The sequence below is a fragment of the Diabrotica undecimpunctata genome, chromosome 7 (assembly GCF_040954645.1).
Source record: "Diabrotica undecimpunctata isolate CICGRU chromosome 7, icDiaUnde3, whole genome shotgun sequence".
Taxonomy (NCBI): domain Eukaryota; kingdom Metazoa; phylum Arthropoda; class Insecta; order Coleoptera; family Chrysomelidae; genus Diabrotica; species Diabrotica undecimpunctata.
Window position 1 is genome coordinate 107,027,656 of NC_092809.1, and position 21,820 is coordinate 107,049,475.

The following is a 21,820-nucleotide window of genomic DNA, read 5'->3' on the forward strand; positions in this document are numbered from 1 at the left end:
CATAATAAGGTTCAAGAGGTCGCCCAGGAGCAAAAATGTTCAATTTTTTTTAAATAAATTGTACTAATCAATTTTTTTGTCTCGGACAAATTTTTTTTGATTTTTTCGAACCATTCTGAACAAGACTCTTGATTTTTTTTGATCTGATTTTTTACAAGTTATAAATAGTTTAAAACTGAAAACAGCACAAAATTACAATTTTCAAGGCTCAAAAACACAAGTAACTCTTGTGCCTGAGTTGTCTAATGGGTGGATTGAGTAGCTCATCGGATGACACTGCCGGTACCAAGCCCGGATAAAGGAGGAGGGTTCCTAAGGTGAGGTCAGCCACCTATCTGGGTTAAAGAATCCATACTGGTTCACAGAACTGAAGATACAGCCTCGGATACTGGACGGAACTATTAGATGACGACTTGCTCTATGACAACGGAGAAACGAATTGGTAAACGAAAACCTAACACCCCATCACAAGAATCGCGTGCTGGAACATAACGTCGTGGAACGGAAGAGGCCAGGAGATGATAATAGAAATGAAGAAACACAATATTGACATCTGCGCAATCTTCGAAACAAAGAAAAAAGGCCAAGGAACATCAAAATACGGAACGTTTATACTCATATACAGCGGAAAAACTAAACAAGAAAGAGCACATTGAGGAGTCGGAATTTTGCTGCACGATAAATACACGCAAAGTATCAAAGATATCGAATACATCAACGATAGGTTATTAAAAATCTCTATAAAAATGCGTAACATTACAACACACCTGATAAGCACATATTCCCCAGACATAACTAAGCTGACAGCAGAAACTGAAAATTTCTCTCAGCAACTACAAAACACCGAAGAAAACATAAATGTTAAACACAAAATTATCGTATTCGGGATCTTAATGCACGGATCGGAAACGATATCATACCAGGTATAAAACAAAAGTACAACGAAGAAATAATTAATGAAAACGGCGAAGCACTAATAGAATAGACTTTTGCGCTAGAAATGAAATGAGAATCAACAACACATACTTTCTTCATAAAGACCAACATAAATACACTCTTAACAATAATCGAGGTTAGCGATCAATGATAGATTTTATAATCATAAATCGAGTGATAACACCGTCACAAGTACTTGATGTCAGAGCCCTAACATCTGCTAACCTGGGGACCGATCACAACCTTGTTTTATGCAAGATGCTACTAGAACGTCCGCAACGAAACAGAAAACCCCAATCCTCATCGAAAAATACAATATAGAGTCGCTAAAAACAGAGAGTACAAAACTCCTTTATGAGAACAGGATAACCAGCAAACTAAAAGAGATCGAGTTACAACCAGAATGGGGAATAGAAGATACTTGACAAAAAATCAGGAAATGCGACAACCAAGAAGCAGAAAAAGCAATTGGAAAGCGAAAAATTAACACGAGGGTGATAAACCACACCGAACCGTGGTTTTGTCAAGAGGTAAAGGAACTCTGCGAATTAAAACGCAAATGCTATCTGAGATATAAAAGCACACAATAGGAAGAAGCTCTCGCAGAATATGTCCAAGTAAGAAACGAAGTAAACGCAAGAATAAAATTAATCAATATAGAACATTGGGCTAAATTCACCAGTGACATGGACTACGACCTACATGGTGCCCAAAGAAAGTATGGAAAATGCATCGGAACAGGAAAAAATCAGTTAACGAGTTCGTGCAGACCAAGGGAGTACCTATAGAGACATGGTAACAGTATTTTAAGGAGCTATATGATGCAGAAGAAACTCTGCATATAAATGAATACGAAGCAGATATAAGTGCTACAATCAATGACAAAGAGGTAAAAGCAAAGATCAAGAAGCTAAAAAACAGAAAATCACCTGTAACAGGTGGTATACCCAATGAACTCTTAAAATATGGAGACCCCGAACTTACAAGTAAACTGTCACAACTATTTAACAAAATCTTAAACAACACAGAAACATCAGAGGAATGGCATAAGAACATCACAATCTCCATATTTAAAAAAGGACAAAAAACTTGCCCACAAAACTACAGAGGAATAACCCTCTTAAATACAACGATGAAACTTTTCATGAGTATTATTAAGGACAAATTGGAAAGGCAAATCACTAATGAACAACAAGGTTTTATAACAAATGCAGTATTCATAATAAAACAAATAAAAGAAAAAGTTATAGAGTTCGGCATGCCAGCGTATATTTGCTTCATTGATCTGACGAAAATATAAAATACCGACCAACATAACAAAGATAGTGCATAACCTAAATAACAACAATGTAACCAAAGTTAGAGCAGGAGACCAATTCACTGAAAATATTTCAACACCGGGAGGAATTAGACAAGGCGACAGTTTAAACCCCTTCTTGTTTAACGTATTGCATCCGCATTGTCGGGATGTCTGCGGCAGATAGTCTGGTCAAATCCGTATATGCGCACAGATAGTAAAATTAGAATCTACAAGACTTGCATACGACCGATCATGACATATGGCATAGAAGTGCGCGAAGATACCAACAAAACGAAACAGATGCTAAGGGTTGCCGAAATGAAAACCCTAAGAACAATAGTGGGCAAAACAAGAAGAGACAGGGTGAGAAATACAAACATCAGAGAGCAGTGCAAAATTCAAGATATTGTAAGATGGGGAATGCAGCGTAAGAGGATGTGGTACAATCATTTAAGACGAATGGATGAGAATAGATTCCCAAAAATTGCCCTAGAAAACAACCCGCCCGGTTCAAGACAGGGATAGTTGGCAATCTACCTCCCAGGAAATTAACCAGAGGCAGCTTCAAAATTAAACAGATCGGAAGATCTCCAAGAAGTAGAAGAAGAAGAAGAAAAACACGAGTAAAAAGCATTAATTTTGAATTCACCAAGGACCTAAATTCAAGTTCAAAGCTTGTTCTATTATTTCCGATAACATTTTGGGTTTATTTCATTTGAAAACATTGTTTTTTAATCGTTAACGAAGCGCTTATGACAGAACGGGCGCTCGGGCTGCGGCGTGTATAAGAGAGAGAAACAAGATATAGGACACACATTTTTGGTGTTTTAAACTTTCATTGTATAAATGAGCGCGCGCCCTGCCATGCGCACTTTATTCTTAATTAAAAAACAATGGTTTAATAGTTATTTATGCACCAAAAGAGCATTATAAGCGTTTTATTAACGATTAAAAAACAATGTTTAATGGAAATATGCCCAAAATACTTATCAAGAAATGATAGAACACAGTTTGAACTTGAATTTAGCGCCTTGGTGAATTCAAAAATAATGTTTTTTACTTGTATTTTTGAGACATGAAAATCGTAATTTTGCGTTTTTCTTAGTTTTAAATTATTCATAACTCGAAAAAGATTGAGTTTACAGAAAAACTACAAGAGACCTGGTTTGTTCAGAATAATCCAAAAAGTTTGTCCGGGTCAAAAAAATTTATTTTTACAATTTGTTTAAAAAAAATTGTTTAAAAAAAATTTTTAACGACTTTTCGCCTGGACGACCTATTGGCTCATAAAATTGATTATGCATAACAATCTCATGGGAATATTTTTCCGAACGAACCCGAGCTTTTCGCCTTGTCTATATAGCAATCTTTAAAAGAAGTATTAAAATGAAGTCGGTTTTAATTTGGGACTTCCATGTATTCAGCGACTTTGTAAGGTATTACACCGATGTAGGAAGAATGGGAAAACACACTCTGCTATTTTGATATTGCCTGTGCCTATGATATATACCGAACTAAATAGGAGAACACCCACACAATTCAAATTTTACGCTGAAAGGCTATTCAAAAATAGATTTTACAAAAGTTGAGTTTATTTCTAAACTTATGTTGCGGGTTAAGAGCAACTTTTAGTGATTTATTTATGAAATAAAATTTTATGGAATTCACTCGAGTTTATCAAATATTTCTGCTAGATTGTACCTTTTCACATAATCTATTTGAATTTTTGATTTCAAATCTGTAAGCAGTTATTAGTACGAGATCCCACGTTCATAACGTAGTTAATCAAACTCAAATTTTTACATACATTTAAGAATAAAATACTTTGATAACATGTTGCAAGTCAAAAAGTGGCAGTAAATAGTTTTAATTCAATTGGACATTGACAGATGCACTCTCGTAAAATTCACCCAGTGTGTAAAGGCACATGGTCACAAGGTACTTGTAAAAAAGTACCTTGTACAAAAGTTGTAGTTGAATTATTGATTTTTAAATTTTTGAGGAATTTTATTAGACAGTAGTAAGCCACAGACATTATATGACTGTCTACTTATTTCTAAATTTCGATAGGGTACTACAAACTGTCTCTGATTTCTTGTGTTGGGTGAGTCAATATCACATATGTTACATAAAAAGTTCTTTGATTCTTATAAATTAGTATCAATAATTCAAAAATACACGATATATTTCAAACCTTAAATACGCTTTTGGACTTTAAAAATGTCCTTTATACTTAAAGAGCTCCCCCAAATAGTACCCCATAACTTATTGTTAACTTCTCCAGCAGAATAAAAAAGACGAATATGGTACTGACTACGTATTCCACTCAAATTTCTTAATAAAAACCCTTAGAATTTAGTTTTTACACTCACAAAAACTTCACTACTAATGAATACAAAATACTCTCACCATTGATGGTAATACTTGGATCAGGTTTAGTAAAGATTACACGGGGTGTAAATGATATTAATTTAGTTTTTGAAACATTGAACAGGAGCGACTGATTACTGGACCAGTCAGAGAAGTTCTTCAGTGAATTTGTTATTTTATCTTTTAAATGTCCTTATCGCGATAAACCATTGTTAAGTCATCCGCATAAACTGATACAAATTAATCAGATGTATATCCCTTTTTTAATATATGAATTTTCATATACTATATGTACACTAAAAAAAATAATTTGATCAAAATCAGAATTTGATATTACATCGAAAAGCAAATCTTCAATACTTACAATATCTTGTTCAACAAAAAATAAATTAGATCTATGATATTGTAATCTTTCGCGGATCATGGACAAGCTGGCTCTATGTAGAATGTTTTCCAACCTTCTGCCTGAATATGCTGGACGTAACTTCAAGCCCTTTGGTATTAGGTTTTTGTCTCTACATCTTCGTAAAAATTTGATTGAATTTTGACAATGTGCCAGTTTCTTGTATAGAATTTCCAATCGAAAATTTTGAATAACGCTGGGCCCATAACGGTTTCTTAATATTGTTCTGAAGCTATTTTCTTGTGGCATTTTAAAGTAATTACTATTTAAATGGGAATAAGCCACAATTAAAAGTTAAAGTACGTTTATTGACGTTCAATTTCCACTTCGGAAATCGTTCTCAAAATACAAACTTTTAATCAGACATTACATATGGTAGTTCATATATCTTCTTTTTATTGTACCATCTTCTAACGAAGTTTGGCGATCACTTATTTAAACGCTTCCCTTTTTTGCAACATGAAATATCTGTTCAACACTGAGGTTAGTCCAATCTCTGATATTCCTCAGCCAAGATTTCTTCTTTCTTCCCAAGCCTTTTCTTCCCTCTGCCCTTCCTTGCATGATGACGCGCAGAAGAGAGTATTTGTCGTTTTGAAGTATGTGGTCGAGATAGTTAGATTTAATTATATATTTTTTTTTCTACTACTACTACTACTATGGATTTCCACAGTTTTCACTGTCTTCCTTCACTCAACCGTTTTCTCCAATTTTCCCTGTCATTCCAGTCTCCATCTCGCAGGGTTCTTTTCTCCATAGCCTCGTCGATTTCATCTCTGAATGACCTTCGGGGTCTTCCTCTCTTTCTTCTTCCAATCGGGCTCCATTCTGTGATTTTGTTTATCCAGCGTCCTCTGTCCGCTCTTCTGACGTGGCCGTACCAGGATAGTCTCTTCTCCTCTATATAGTCGATTATGTCTGATTGCACTCCCATTCTCCGCTTAATCTCTGCGTTTTCAATTCTGTCTCTTTTGGTAAGTCTACAGCTTCTCCTCAGGAACTCCATTTCTACTGCTCTTATTCTACCTCTATTTCTCTTGTTTATTGTCCAGTTTTCGGACCCATATGTCAGGATACTTCTTGTCAGGGTATTATATATTCTCTTTTTTGTCTTTATCGTAATGTTCTTATCCCACAACACTGAGTTTAGTTGTCTTATACAGTTTCTTGTTTGTCTCAGTCTGTTGTTTATATCTTCTTCTGTTGTTCTCTGGTTCGATATTATGGTTCCTAAATACTTGAATTTATCTGTTCCATTTATTTGTCTTCCCTCGTCTATCTCTAGGTTTCTCATATCCTTGTTTTCTGTTGTTAGGTATTCGGTTTTCTCTAAGTTTATTTCCATTCCGTTGTTTTTATATTCTTCTTCTAGTTTTCTGAGCATAAAGCTGAGATCTTCTTCATCTTGTGCGATGACTACTTGATCGTCGGCAAAACTTAAGGTGTATAGGTATTCGTCTCTTACTGGTATGCCCATTCCTTCGCACTTTTTTCTCCATGGTTTGAGTGTCTTTTCCAAAAATATTTTAAACAGAGTAGGGGACGTAGCACAGCCTTGTAGAAGTCCTTTTGTCGTCTTAAATGGATTGTAGGCTTTATTTCCACATTTAATAGCTACTTTGTTTTCTTTGTATAGTGCTTTAACTGCTTTTATTAGTGTTTGTCGGATTCCGAGATCATTCATTGCTTCCCATAATTTGACTCTAGGTGTTGAGTCATATGCTTTCTTTAGATCAACAACGGCCAGATGGACCGGTCTACCTTTTGCCATTTTCTTCTCTATCAGTTGTTCTAATGTGTACGTATGATCTAGGCATGATTTTCCTACTGTGAACCCTGCTTGGTATTCTCCAATTTTTCCTATTATTTCAGTTTCTAGTTTTTCTTTAATAATTTTCCCGTAAAGTCTACCTACCGACGATATTATACTAATTCCTCTATAGTTTTCACATTTTTTCCTGTTTCCTTTCTTATGTATGGATGTGATGTATGCTTGTGTCCATTCCGCAGGTATTTCTTCTCCATTTAGTCCTCTTTCGAACATTCTATGTAGCATGCGGAATAACTTTTCCGTTCCGTTTTTAATTAGTTCGTTTGGTATTCCTCCGGGTCCTTTGGCTTTTTTGTTCTTCAATGTCTTGATTGCTCTCTTAACTTCTGCCAGGCTTATTTCTATCTGGTCGTATGCCCCATTTCCTGCATGTTCTATATTCTCTTCCTGAAATTGGGGACGGTTTTCTGTAAGTAGTTCTACGTAGTATTCTTGCCACTCGTTTTCACTAATTTTGCCGATCTGGGTTTTCTATGTCTTATTTCGTTGAAGTGCTTTTAATATTCGCCATGATTCTGAATTTCTCGTTCCTCCGATATGTCGTTCTATCTCTGTGCATGCTTGTTCCCATCGTTCGTTCTTTTCATTTGTTACTCTTTTCTTTACCTCTCTGTTTTTCGCTCTATATAGGTCTAAGTCTTCCTGTTTTTTGGTGTTTAGGTATTTTATGTGTAGTTTTTTCTTTTCTTTTATGCATTTCAATGTGTCTTCCCTTAATTTGATATTCTGATGGGTGTTCCTTTGGTCGTCTTCTCCAAGAGCTTTTAAGGCCGCTGAAATCAGGCAGGTTTTTATGTGTTCATGCATTTCATCTAACGTGTCATATCTGAATTCTTCTAGTTTTTGGTCTAGTCTTCTTTTGTATAAATCTTTTATTGATTCTTCCTGCAATAGATGTAATTTGAGCCTCTTTTCGTTTATTGTCGTTCCCGTTGTAACAATCGATGTATGTTTTTGTTTTGTCCAGATATAGGGGAATTCCATCCATGCCACCACAAGTTTGTGATCTGTTCCACACTCTGCCCCTCTTTTCACTCTGGTGTCTTTCACTTTGATGGAGCTTTTGTGGTTCATGATAATGTAGTCAATAATGGATCTTAGTTTTCTTGTCTCTTGAGTCCATGTGTACTTATGTATATTTTTGTGTTTGTAGAATCCGTTCATAATTTTCAAATCATTTACTTCACATAGTTCTACCAATCTTTCTCCGTTGTCGTTAATTGTGTCTTCTCCAAATGGACCAACTGTTCTGTCATTGTCTTTTCTTCCGACTCTTCCATTTAGATCCCCCACTATTATTATTTCTTGTTTAGGTTTTCTCTTATCCATTTGTTCTTGAAGTTGTTCGATAAATCGTTCTTTCTCATTGGCTGGACTGTCTTCCGTTGGACCGTATGTTGCTATATTTTTTTCTATTTTTATAATTCAACAATTTTACAACTTCAATCAACTATTTTTGTTTTTATTTTCTTGTTACTATGATTTTGGCGGAGGCATTAAACAATATCCGCCATATTCCAACATTTGATGATTATGAGGTTTAGTTTAAAATTGAACATAACCCAAAATATAATAAATTCAAAAACGAAGAAGTTTCAAACCTAACAATGAATTAGGAAACTGGAAGCAGGATAATAGATTAAAGGAAGACAATGTCAACTTGATACACAATCAAGTTGTCAATAACTTTTATCAGTTGACTTTGTCAACTGATAAAAGTTTATAAGTAGTTCATACAACATGGGATTACTAGTCTTCTTCTTCTTCCTACTTTATAAATAGGCTTAATTTCTGTTTTACTTCGGTTTTTAGCCTCAATTGACGTTGTCTGACCATCTTTTCCTCGGTCGTCCCAATGATCTTCTTTCATTTGGCGATTTGTCTCTTGCTATTCGTACTATTCTATTTTCTGTCATTCTTTCGATGTGTTGATTCCATTTCACTTTTCTTCTTTTGGTCCACGCGTTTATTTCCTCTATACCACATCTCGCTCGTATTTCCTCACTTATTACTCTGTCTCTTAGAGTTTGGTTTGTTATTTTTCGTAAGACTTTCATTTCTGTTGTTTCCAGTAGTCTTTGTGTTTTCGCCGTATTATTCGCCGCCGTATTCGCCGGGATTACTAGTAATTCTAAAAATATGAATCCCTTGCCATTAAATATTATATAATAGTTTTGTATAAAAATAAAAATAAAAAGTTTACGCTTTGAACGGGATTAAAACGAGCATGCAGATTCCAATTAATTTCAAATCCACCTCCTTAACCACGCGGATCTTCTTCTTCGTCAACCATTTTCAATCCACTCCTGAATGCAGGTCTCTCTCTCCCAATTGCTTCCATCTTTCCCTAACTTGCGCCAAACTAATCCACTGTTTGCCTGCCACTGATCTTATGCCATCTACCCATCTCTTTTGAGGTCTTTTTTGCTTCTTGTCGTCCTCCTTGTCCCCATTTTAGGATTATTCGTATCGACCTGTTATCGTCATAGCCTGCTATGGCTATGTGACCGGCCCAGTGCCATTTCATTTTTTTTATTTCTTTCACGTTATCCCCGATCTTCATCACGCGGATACCCTATCTTAATGCAGGATTATTTGTGTCTTCTTCTTCTTCTTATTCTTCTTGTGCCAATACTATCGGAGATTGTAAGACGTTAAGACTATGCTGATCTTATTTATAACTAATCTAAGAATCTCATTCGCGAAGCAGCCAAACATCTCTCAAATTTCGCAACCATGATATTCTTCTATAGCCTGGACTCCATTTTCCTCCTATTTTTCATTTATTTCCATTATCTACGTTTGCAACAAATAATCGATAGAAATTTAAATCTACTAATTAGGTGTAGTATTTTTTAGATATATACATAAATATATGTACAATAAAAAATGTATTTATAAATGGTAAACATTTAAATAATAAATACAAGCACATGTATATTCTAACGAAAAATAAATTAGACTTATGTTATTAGTAAACTATACGCTGGTATCGTGTGACACAAAAAGAAAACCATAAACAAACCTTGCTAATTATCTGGATAATATATATGGTTTATTTGCTCATTTAAATATTCTTTTATCATCCTCATGGTAATCATTAAGTAAGGTTGGGTTGAAATAATTAAATATCTTTAACAAAAGGACTCGGCTAGGGAGGAAAACGGGCAATATGTATTTATATCAGAAACAAAATCGTTTCATCTTTCCTTCGTCCTATTTTTTCTTGTTCTTCGCATCCAGACACCTGCTAGATCGTTTGTTAGATACACAAGTAAAAGTCTGCCACATAATTTAGAATATTTTTAGTAACATTTTTATGAAACACAAAAAAATTAAAAAGAACATTCCTTTTAAAACATAAATATTTTAACTTGTAGTATAATTGTTATTGTTAAGTATTATTTAATTCGACTTATTATCGTTAATCGTATTAATGTAGTTTATCAATCAGCGAGCCAAAGAAAAAACAGCAAGCTGCAATTTCTTTCACTAATTAAAAATGTCATAACGGAATATTTGTTTATAGGCAGAAAATATGAGACTGGAAAGTTTTTCTTTGATCAACTGTGAAAACCGTCGATCTGGCAATAATCATAAATAGTTTGAATAGTGTTTTGTGTGTATTTAAATAGTGTATTGTTTTGTCTGAATATACACCAGTCAAACTGTGAAAAAATCATCAATTTAACTTAAAAATCTTCTGTATGTTTGAAAAGGTTTTAAAATGTATATGAAAAAATTATTAATGAAAAAATTGGGGACCTTTGAGATTTAGATCTACCAACGAATATTAAAGGATCTGCCAAGGAGAGAAATAAACTTTGCAAATATTGGAACAGAAATTGCTAAGAACATTGCTAAATGCAACAGAAAATAAAGGTATATAAATGCAAAACTTTTAAGGGATTTACTGCAAGGAGACCCTCTGCGCAAACACTTTCGAAGCGTCAAAAAATCTTAATGATTTACAATAAACGCATGGACAAAAACGATAAAGCTCATAGTCATAAATTCAGGCAAAGAAACAAACCCAAAAACTGTCCATCTCCTTACTTGGCCACATGTACAAGATATCCGAGAGATTGTTGCTCAACCACCTAAATAGCATAGCTGATACAATGTTGATCTCACAACAAGCAGGTACTAGACACAATAAAAACTATACAGCACAAATTGTATTGAGTAGCCTTGGTCAACTTAAGTGCATTCTTAATTTGACCAAGTTCACTGAAAGAGGGCAGATTGAGATTAAGCTTCCGTAAGAAAGACTCCTGTCTCCAATATTTTTAAAATCTATACCAATAAATAACCATAACCACAAAATTTAATAAGCTTCTAATACGCTATGATCTGACATCGGCGATACAGGCAAAGGACTTTCGAACCGTAGAACAATACCTCAGCATCGCGTTTGGTAAATTTACTTAATACTATCAAGAAAATTCAGGTATCAGATTTCTATCTAAAAAGTAACAAAGCTCAAAGAAAACTGAGAGTTGCGTGGGAGTAGAACTAAAACACACTTTTTTCTCGAAATACCTAAATAGGAGTTATTGGACCGTACTCTCACAAACAAAACGCACTGTGCAAAAACAAAGAATAAAGTAGCTGCCCTTAACAACATCCGAAAGATTACTGGAAGTAAATGGAGAGCCAATCCGTTAGTGCTAACTGGTCTTATGTTACTCTGTAGCAGAATTTACTTGTCCGATCTCTCAAAATCTGCATAACAATTAGATACGGCATTAAACGAGATCTGCAGAAAAATTGCGATCTGCTGGATATTTAAGAACAAACCCAATAAATAAGTTTCAATATTTGGTCGGTATAGAACTCCGAGCATTAGACGTATTACTTTGGCCAACATCGAAAGAAAAGAAGGAAACTAATGAGGTGCAACGACTATTATATGGGCACTAGCTACCAAGAAGGCGACTAAAATCGAAAGCTTCCTACATAGCTCTATTCCATTAGATACCTAGATACCTCTACCATTATAAACATATTACTATAAGTAAAAACAGTTACAACACAAAGTTGTATTTGATAATGTGTAACATAAAAAATACCAGAAAGACTACAAAAATGATAGATTAAGTTGTTTAGTGTAAATAATTACCCCATATAAAGCAATTGTTTGGAATAAAAACAAACAATAAAGTATAATATATAAATTTCAAGAACGGAAACTGTTGAGATAAATAATATAACAGAAGAGAGTTCTGAAAAAATTCTAAGAAAGAACAATATTGTAATTAATAGGTTTTAGTTGATCAATAGCCACATTTTTTTTTTCAAAAGGTATATTTTTCTGTAAATCATTAGCCAACGACAGCTGGTTCCTAAAAAAAATCTGATACGACTCTTAGTAAGATTTGATCATTTTGAGCAGTGTATTTGGTCTGACATTATATTATATTTATTATGACAGACAAATAATAAAATAAACAAACAAACAAACAACAAACAATTGATTACATATTATGTTAATTCATAAATTGTAATAATTATTAAGGTCTAAATTTTGATATTATTTTGAATTCCTGCATTTTGAGTATATAAATGATAGTTTTTACATAAAACTGGGTTGTTGTTATTATTTTTATTATTATTAATGAATAAAACAAACGACTTAACTCAACAATATATCAAAGCAAGAATTGTAACCAAATTAAAAGATAAAGGTCGAAAGGATATAGTCATAACATTCCTCGATTATGAAAAAGCGTTTGACACCGTAAAACATGACGCAATGATAAAAATGCTATACAACGCTAACATTAACGAGAAAGATATAAGAGTTATCCAGAATCTTTATTGGAATCAAAAAGCACGAGTAAGACTGAATAAATCAACCAACACAGAAGAATTTTAAATTTTAAGAGGGGTGCGACAGGGGTGTATTTTGTCTCCTATGCACTTCAATCTCTATGTGGAGAACATTTTTGCAGAGGCACTGAAAGGCTCTGAGTGTGGAAGAACGGTAAACGGATTCCCGATCAATAACATTCGTTACACCGATGACACCGCGATAATAACAGACAACGAACATGATATGCAGCTGATGTTAAATAAAATAAACACCGTAGGAAAAATATATGGCTTGAAGATAAATGCTGGAAAAACTAAATGCATAGCAATAAGACAAAACGCACTTTTAAGAATATAACTGCAAGGAGATAATGCTCCAATCCATCAAGTGAAAATATTTAAATACTTGGGAATGATGATGAATGACCAATGGGATACTCAACAGGAGTAGGTCGCAAACAAATGTTGTGGATACGGAACATAAAAAACTGGACAGGCATAACTAACACTGGCGAACTTGCCATCAATACGCCATATCATTTCTATTCCTCTAGATGAAATTCATCCCCATACATTGGCGCTAAAATGACCAGCTGCTCGATATCTATCAACATTATAGAGGATTAAATATATTATTATCTGGTCTATACTCCCCAATTTTGCCCTTTTTAGAAGATTGAAAAATTTTCTCATCTGTAAATATTACTCTGTCTCAAAAATCTTGATTTTGTAGCTGATGGTTCAAAGCAAATATAAGTCTTGATTGCTTCTGTTGTGGTGTAAGAACTTATTTTTTTGCTGCAGTTCGGTACCTAAGATGCGATGCTTTAATTCTGTGGCAAGTTGTTGTCTTTTCTCCCGAAAACTGTGACATAATTCTTGCAATTTTTGCATCTTGTTCTTCTTGTTCTCCCCATCTTTTATTAATATTATAAAAAAACTGTTGTTCTGCTTACGCTAAAATGGTTCGCTACGGCAGATAGTGACCAACTATCTTCTAATTTCGTTACAATTCTTGTTTTTAGTTCTTTGCTAGCACGTGGAGCAATTTTTTGAGGTTAAATAGAATAAGTTAACTGACAAATTCTAAAATTTGGCAGTGACAGTGACAGTATGTAAATAATAAGTATTATTCTTCAAAATACACTGCTCAATTTTCTACAAAATACGCTTGAAGAGTCGTATCAGTTTTTTAGGAACCAGCTGTACATAGATTAACATACTTTCATAGTTAATTGATTTATTGATTTATCCAGTAGTTGGTTTAGTATCTTAATCTTTGATTATACTTTTTTCTCCCCAGCATTTACTCTTTTTTTGTATTCTTCTTCTTAAACTATTGTAATTTCCGTCTCGTTTATTTATTCATTAACTCTTAATCAAAAACTTGTTATGGTACCTTATTAGTAATGATCCATTGCTACCTGTGTTTTCGGTTACCTGTCAGTTAGCTGCTCACAGTTATGACCGTTATCCTAAAGTTGATAATGACTGTTCTAGTTGAAGATTAAACGACAAGAAGAAATAATTCCAGACTACGGCATAAGGTACCGTAAAACAATAAAGCATTTCAAAATACCGGTTGCAGTCCAACTTTATTGATCCTATTCGTGGTGTTGTTTAGTTTGTAACCAATTTGGTTATTTCCTTATAGTCATTGAGGCATGGAGTCTTATCCTGCTTGCTCACATGTCGAAGTTTGTAATTTTTCTAGCAAGCAATATTAGTAATCATTTTAGATATTTTTTTTATATTTTCGTTCATTTCTACCTTATCTAAAAAAATGTATCAATCTTTTATATATATATATATATATATATATATATATATATATATATATATATATATATATATATATATATTAATTAGATATTGAAATTAATATTTTTGAAATCTCTAATGGTTTTTCGGGAATTAAATAACCACTTTTTCATACTACTTTTTATAAATACATGACTGGATTTTACAAAACGAATTACAGGAGATAAAATATATGTATTTTGACATGACAAATACAAACTCATGAAAAATAAAAATCAATGGAAGTATCATTAGAAAAAAGATATTATAAATAATTTAATAACCGTGACAAAAAATACAAGAACTTACGATCTATCTGGTGTCAATCTATATTCATTAATAGATTAGTTTGGTTTTTAGAGAAAAACCTGCCACTGCCCTCGATCCAAAATGGATTTAGAAAATAGTTATCGACAAATGACAATCTATATCTTTCGTAAATAACATATGAGAATATTTTAGGAATAATCAACAAGTCATTTTCATATTTTTCGATATAAATAAAGCCTTTGATATTGCATGGCGACATCGCATTAAAAAAAAGTAAATTTCTGCGGCATACAAGGAAACTTTCTAGACTTTGGTAAAAATTTCATGAGAAATAAGATATTTTAAGTCTGCGCTAATGACATCAATTCAAAGGCTGACCATTTACAAAACGGAAATCCACAAGGTTCCACTTTAAGCCCTGTACTTTTCTTATTAGTTATCAATAATAGGGCACAAGGAATGGAATTGAATTGGCTGGCAATGGGATAAGACAGAGAGATTCCTTGAGTCCTCTATTGTTCAACCTGATTATGGATGAAATAATAAAAAAGTAAGAACTAAACAAGGATACCAAATAGGAGAAAAACAACTTAAAATAATCTGCTACGTAGACGACGCAATACTGCTCTCTCAAACTGAAGATGATTTACAATGTATGCTATACCAATTTAATAAGACCCCAGAAAATTTAACATGTTAATTTCCCCAAAAAATACAAAATGCATGGTTCTAACAGCAAATTTACTAAGATGTAAATTGAAGCTGGAACGTCATATAATAGAACAAGTGATGGTTTAAATATGTAGGCATCACGTTATCTAGCTACGGAAAGCTCAAAACTGAAGTGGAAGATCAGATGAATAGAGCAAACCGGGCTGCCAATATGGAGAAATAAAAATATCGGGAAAGAAATGAAAGGCAGAATTTACAAAACAGTCATCAGACCAATAATGACAGAAACACGACCTGACACAGAGAGGACAAAAAGGATGTTAGACACAGCATAGATGAAAAGACTAAAAAAAATTCACGGTAAGACACTACGGGACAGAGTTAAAAGTAAAGATACACGACATAGATGCAAGGTGAAGAACATCAAGAACTGGGTAAAAAATAGAAGAGTTGAATAGAACGATCATAATACGGTTCAATAATAGACGGTTCATCAATAGGAAACTGATAAGTAGGAAGACCACGAAAACAATGGAACGACAACTTACTGGAGGCACATTGAAAAACAGACAGACATGTCTACATAAAAAGAAGAAGAAGAAGAAGAAGATATAGAATTACCATTAAAAGCAAATTTGTATTTTGACGATCTAATAGCTTACAATAAAAGTTGTAATATCTCTCTTGCTACAAAAATCCTTCAGTCATTTCTTTACAAACTGGGAATATCGCCCCAAAAAATGTGGTTTTGCTTTTTCCGGTGAAAATATAATAAAAGTAAAACCAATAGCAAACGTACCCTAGACGTACCCTAATTCTTAATGGTATTATCATAAAAAAAGTAGATTCAACAGGCTTTTTAGGATTGATATTCGACAGTTAGTTGAAATGAACCGATCATAAAAAAAATTATCCGTAGTAAATTAAATCATGGCGCAATATGCTATTCAGCTGCTAGTAAAAAAGTTTTTAAGGTATTAGACATTATCAAAAGCACAGTCAGTACAGCACAAAAGTCCAGTAGGAAGTCTTTAAGCTGCACTAAACAAATGACTTTTATTTATAAAAAACCAGCATATCAAACTATGATACGTTGCTTAACTGCATAGCTAGCCATACTAACAATCCCAACTACCTGCTCCTATATACAAATAACATTTCCCACAAAAGTAGCAGACACTCAAAATATGTAACCTTTAAAGAAGTCATAATGAATCATGGATAACACCAATTTAATGACATACTCGCTATCAACATATGCAGCTGAACCTCCTGGGGCAATTCATACTCCTAACATCTCGTTAGTACCTTATATCAAGAAATTCTATCAAAATATGACATTATTTTCTACGACGCATCAAAAACAGACGCGCAAAAAGTGCCACAGCCTTATCACAGATGCTATCGAATATGTCATAAGAATACATACTTCTTACAGCGTATTTTTTTGTTAAAAATATACAGATAGGTACTAATCTTTTGTTTATCTTAGATTTATTATTAGTACTCCAAAGCATAAAACAAGTCTATTATAAAACAAGTCTATTCAAAGACTTGTTTTATACCTGCAAAACAAAAATATAAACATTCACTTCCTAGGGATACTATCCCATATAAAGACCACAGGAAAAGAACTTGATAAGTCCAATTTTTGACATTTCTCGTTTTTAATACCACTTTATAGCTTTAATTACATGGTTTCTAAGAGTAACACAATACAGAGTAATAACTTGATAAGTCAAAAATAATAAGTGTTTGAAAAAACCCAGTACAGGGAAAGAACTTGACATGTCCATTGCAAACAGGGGAAAACGATGATAAGTCCAGGTAATCCTAGTAGTTGACAACAATGGAATGCAACATGGAAAATTGGAATTATATTGTAAAATAAAAGTTTTTTATGACAATGTTTCCTTTGATACTTTTTGCATTAAAAATATATTTGCTCTATTTCTGTTTTATTTTTTAGTAAAAATAGACAGTCAATGATTTTATAGGGAAATATCGTGATAAGTCCTTCTTTACAGGACAAAACTTGTTAAGTCTATGTAGATGAATAAAAAACAAATAATACCATTAATATGCGATATAAATTACAAAAACTTAAAACGTAAACCAACAGTAAATATAACAAATTTTTATCTTTTTATTACTGATTAATTGTAAGATGTATTTTAACATAATCACATAGTTTTAAACTTTAAAAATGTTCTCCTGAACAAAATAAAAAATGTGACTTATCAAGTTATTTGCTCTGGTCTTCATATAGATATTCCAGGTAATGAAAAGGTTGACGCATTAGAAGATAAGGCAACCTCATACGAACGCAGTGACATTATCAATAAATTCCAGTTACCGATATCTACCTTAATATCAAACAATACTGTACACAAGTTTTTCATCATTGTTGGGATTCGAATACCTCACATTTTAAAGTGATTAAACCTTCTATCGGTATCTGCCTCCAACTTCCAGAAAAAAGAAGAATATAGGTGGTTATAAATCGTCTAAGAATTGGTCATACAACAATAACCCATAAACACTTATTAACGAAACAGCTACTACCAGAATGGTCGTACTCTAGATGCCAAAAAACAGTCCAGTACATACTTACAGAATGACTACTTTACTCGTATGACCAAGGCATCAATAACATTTCCGAAGAACTAAGTCAGTTTAAAAATATATTGAACTACAACTTATCCAATAGAATTAAATGTCTTAAGGACATTGACGTATTTATACTTATGACAAATATATTGTAATCATTAAATACCCGCTAATAAAAAAAGGATCTGATATCCACGTATATATATATATATATATATATATATATATATATATATATATATATATATATATATATATATACTCATATCACTGATGACAGTACATTTTATAAGTGGGTCTTCTCAAAAGTGTTACCTAATTTTACAAAGCGTGTTTTTCGATGATTCTGTTTCGTAAAATTAATTGTAGTGTGCATATTAAGATACTTCTTATTTATAAATAATAATACCATAAAATTACCTGGTGAGAATAATAATCCCCACTGGATCCTGCCATGCTGTCACCATGATGATTCCTTAAGTCGTGGTGTATTTCTTGCTCAAGATCCTGATGTAAATCCTGGCTAATGTCGGTGTGCGCGCTCATCTCGTGATGATGCTGCATCGACATATCTCCCGACATATCCTGTCCATGCGTCTGCATCTCTCCCATATTTTGCATCTCACCCATCCCCACGCCCATCATCAAAGGGGATACGTGGGATTCCCAGCCATCCTCCATCTTGAAAAACACCCACGAAGTGATCGGCCCACCGTGAACAATTAATTAGATATGGACGCGGTGTCGCATTTTGTCAAAAAAAAAACAACTTTATTTTTGTCACGAACTCTTATTGTTGTTGTTAGTGTCACTTCGACGGGGCGCACGGCACCTCAGACACAATTTCCGAAGTTCGGGAGCACAGTCACAAGCACGGCACTGGAGTCACAGTGAGTTACCGGCGTAGAGGTCGGAAGTTTGTACGTGTCCAGAGCGTATGGGTAGAGGAAGGCTCAGTGTAACAATGTGTGTGGAGGACAGCGGTTCCGTAGGCAACGTGAGAGACTGCGTGAGGTCGGTGGTGACCGCCCCCCTCTATCCCCACCGTGGATGCACCGTGCCAACCCCCCGAACACTATTATAATTAGCTGCACGATGTACATGAGCGACCCCGCGGGTCTTTGCCTACTATTAGACCGAGAGCAAGTTCACTTCATTTTTATAACATATCATGTTCATAAACATACAAAATCGCTTATATTCCAGCAACAAACTATTACACTCAAACTCAAAATTTGTTTTAAAAATTCAATCAAAAAATTTTATCGACACAATTCTATATCTCTACATATAATTGATCACAAATAAAATAGCAAATATCTTTCTTTCTACTTCTTCTATTTGATATATTCGTCGATTAAATTTAAATCTTTCAGCAGGTGATTTCTAATTACTGAAGAATAATAATCTTTTCTCAAGTTTTAAAGAAAATGCAAGTATTGAATAAAAACCCAAATGACATATAAATTTTATTTTTAGAATGAGGTGTAGTAATATTAATATATATAAATTCAGATCTCCTAAAGGAGGAAAGTATTGTCTACATTCTTCTTTTTCTTTAAGTTCCGCTCCTATCAGAAATCGGTCGATTGGAGATTGGAGAAATCATTCTGGCAATTATAATTTTGTTGATTAAGCGCCTAAATAGTTCAATTGAACTTTTAATATTGGATTGTTTTAGTGTCCAGGCCTCAACCCCATACAAAAGAGTGGAGAAAATATAACATCAAAGCATTCTTATCCGGAGTGTTATATTGATATTGCGATTTTCTACATAACGGATTAATATTATCTAATGCTTTTTTTTAAATCGTAAAAATAGGTTTCAAATCTTTATTTGTTCTTACCTTTTCTTAGTTCAATGTTACTTAAATGTGATTAATATCAGTACTACACAGGGTAGATAGTATCAAATGAGTATCTTCTTATTGCGAGACTTGTAGCAAACGTTATGATGACCTCGTTATAAACTTTATAGGCTCTTTTTTTATTACTGGGGATCTAGATAGGACATTTGTAAAAATACATGTGTGTATTGTGGTAGATGCTAGGGAGGGTGTGCTTTTAGTTCTTAGTACTCGCTTAGGTTGAAGTTGGTTAGTTGGTTACCATTTACATTTTCGCACAGCTATATGTTTAGGAGCGACTTTTGTATCAGCATTTTTGGCAATTGCCTGTGATATTTATAGGAGGATTGTTTTGATTGTGACAAGAAGGGAACTTTAGTTTTAGGAAATCTGATGAGGACTTGTCGTCGTCGGTGGTATGTCTTTTTAAATATCTCCTTTGCTCTGTTGCTCGAGCTTTGTATAATGCAGAGAACGTATCTTTTGCTGAGGCTTAGTATCATATCATAAATATTGAGGTGTTTGCTATTTGGTGTATTAATGCTGATGGATTATCACGTTATTTGCCCATGATTCTCCTCAGGATCTTTCTTTCAATAGTCATAACTTGATTAAGTTGACTTTTGTTGAGTTCTATGTAGATTTTAGCTCAGTATTCGATAATAGGCCTAATGAACGTTTTATAAGTATGGAGAAGAGTAACGTGGTTAGTGTTCCCAATTTACCACTTAGAAGATTGGCTCTGTTTTTACCCTATTAAGGATGTTTTAAAAGTCGGCGTTCCAGTTGAGTGTCTTTGGGAATTCGAAGTAGAACACTGACGGTCTGAAATCGAGCCGTTCTTTGTTGAGCAAGATGTGGTTGTCCTGTTCTAGTACTGAGAGAGAACATTTGGGATTTCTTAATAAAATGTGTTGTGTTCTAGCTGGGTTAAGAGTTTTTTCTTGCACCACTTGACTATTAAATCGAGTTGATCTTATGATTTTTCGAATACAGAGCGTTCTATATAATTGGCCATTGGGGGACCTACGGAGAATAGGGCCGTGTTGTCAGCATATACCAGGATACTTTCAGACGAGGTGTGGAGGTCACTGTTGTAGACTGTATAGAGTATTGGCGCTAATATTGAGCCCTGTGGTACTCTTGCTAAAGAAGTAAACAAAGTGGATAGTTTATCAGCGACTTTAACTAGTATTTTCCGGGCGGATAAGTAAGAGCAAAGATTTTCGATCAAACCAGCGTGCCATACCTTTTCGAATGCTTTTTGTACATAGAGAAAGATGCTTATAGCTTGCCTGTTGTGCTCATTAATTGCCTGAGATGTTAAGGTTTCTGCTTCTGACAATGCGTTTTGAATGGAGTGACCAGTTCTGAATCCAAATTGAAAGTTTGGGACGATTTTGTATGTTTCCAGGTGTTCTACGCACATAAAGTAGTACAAATGCATAAAGGACGAACGAGAGAATGACCAATTCGAATATGCTCAGTCTCCAACCAATCAAATTATGTAAATTAGAAGCATTTGACGTAAAAGTATGCTTAGTATATTGGTCTGTCTATAGCGTCAATTAACGAAAAGTCAAATGTCCTTTCAGGTTTATATTGTGTGTTTGATCAGATTATAGCATATATTGATTTTTTAAATAAAGTGTTTCAAATATGCTAAGAGAAACTGTAAAAGAACAAGTACTTATAATTAAAACTAAAGATTAAAGTGGACTATCTTAGTATGTAAGTGCCTAAATAAAATATTTCGTCTAAAAAATGGTCATTATTTGTGCGATATTCTTCTTCTTGAGGTGCTATCTCTAATGGAGGTTGTCAATGACTTCTGCAAATTCTTCTCTATTGAGATGACCTACAAATATTCTTCTTCTTTGTGTGCGGTTCTTATTTTGAAGCGTTCACTATCGTCTTAATATGTTTCTCGGTCGGCAGCTACATGAAACAGTCCCTCGACTGTTCGA

At 33.8% G+C, this 21,820-nt stretch overlaps 1 protein-coding gene across 2 annotated transcripts in view; it reads right to left on the minus strand.

Moving 5' to 3' along the window:
* Nucleotides 1-18,982, minus strand: part of ara (araucan) — a 335,452-nt gene extending 316,470 nt beyond the window's left edge. The window contains exon 1 of one of the 2 annotated variants that reach the window (XR_011951429.1): nucleotides 18,427-18,982. Coding sequence is in view for 1 of the 2 variants with exons in the window: in XM_072537947.1 (XP_072394048.1) it covers nucleotides 18,427-18,687 (261 nt within the window). In the remaining variant the exon portion in view is untranslated. The remainder of the gene's footprint in view (nucleotides 1-18,426) is intronic. The other variant, XM_072537947.1, reaches the window with a different exon arrangement.
* Nucleotides 18,983-21,820: the final 2,838 nt, after the last annotated feature.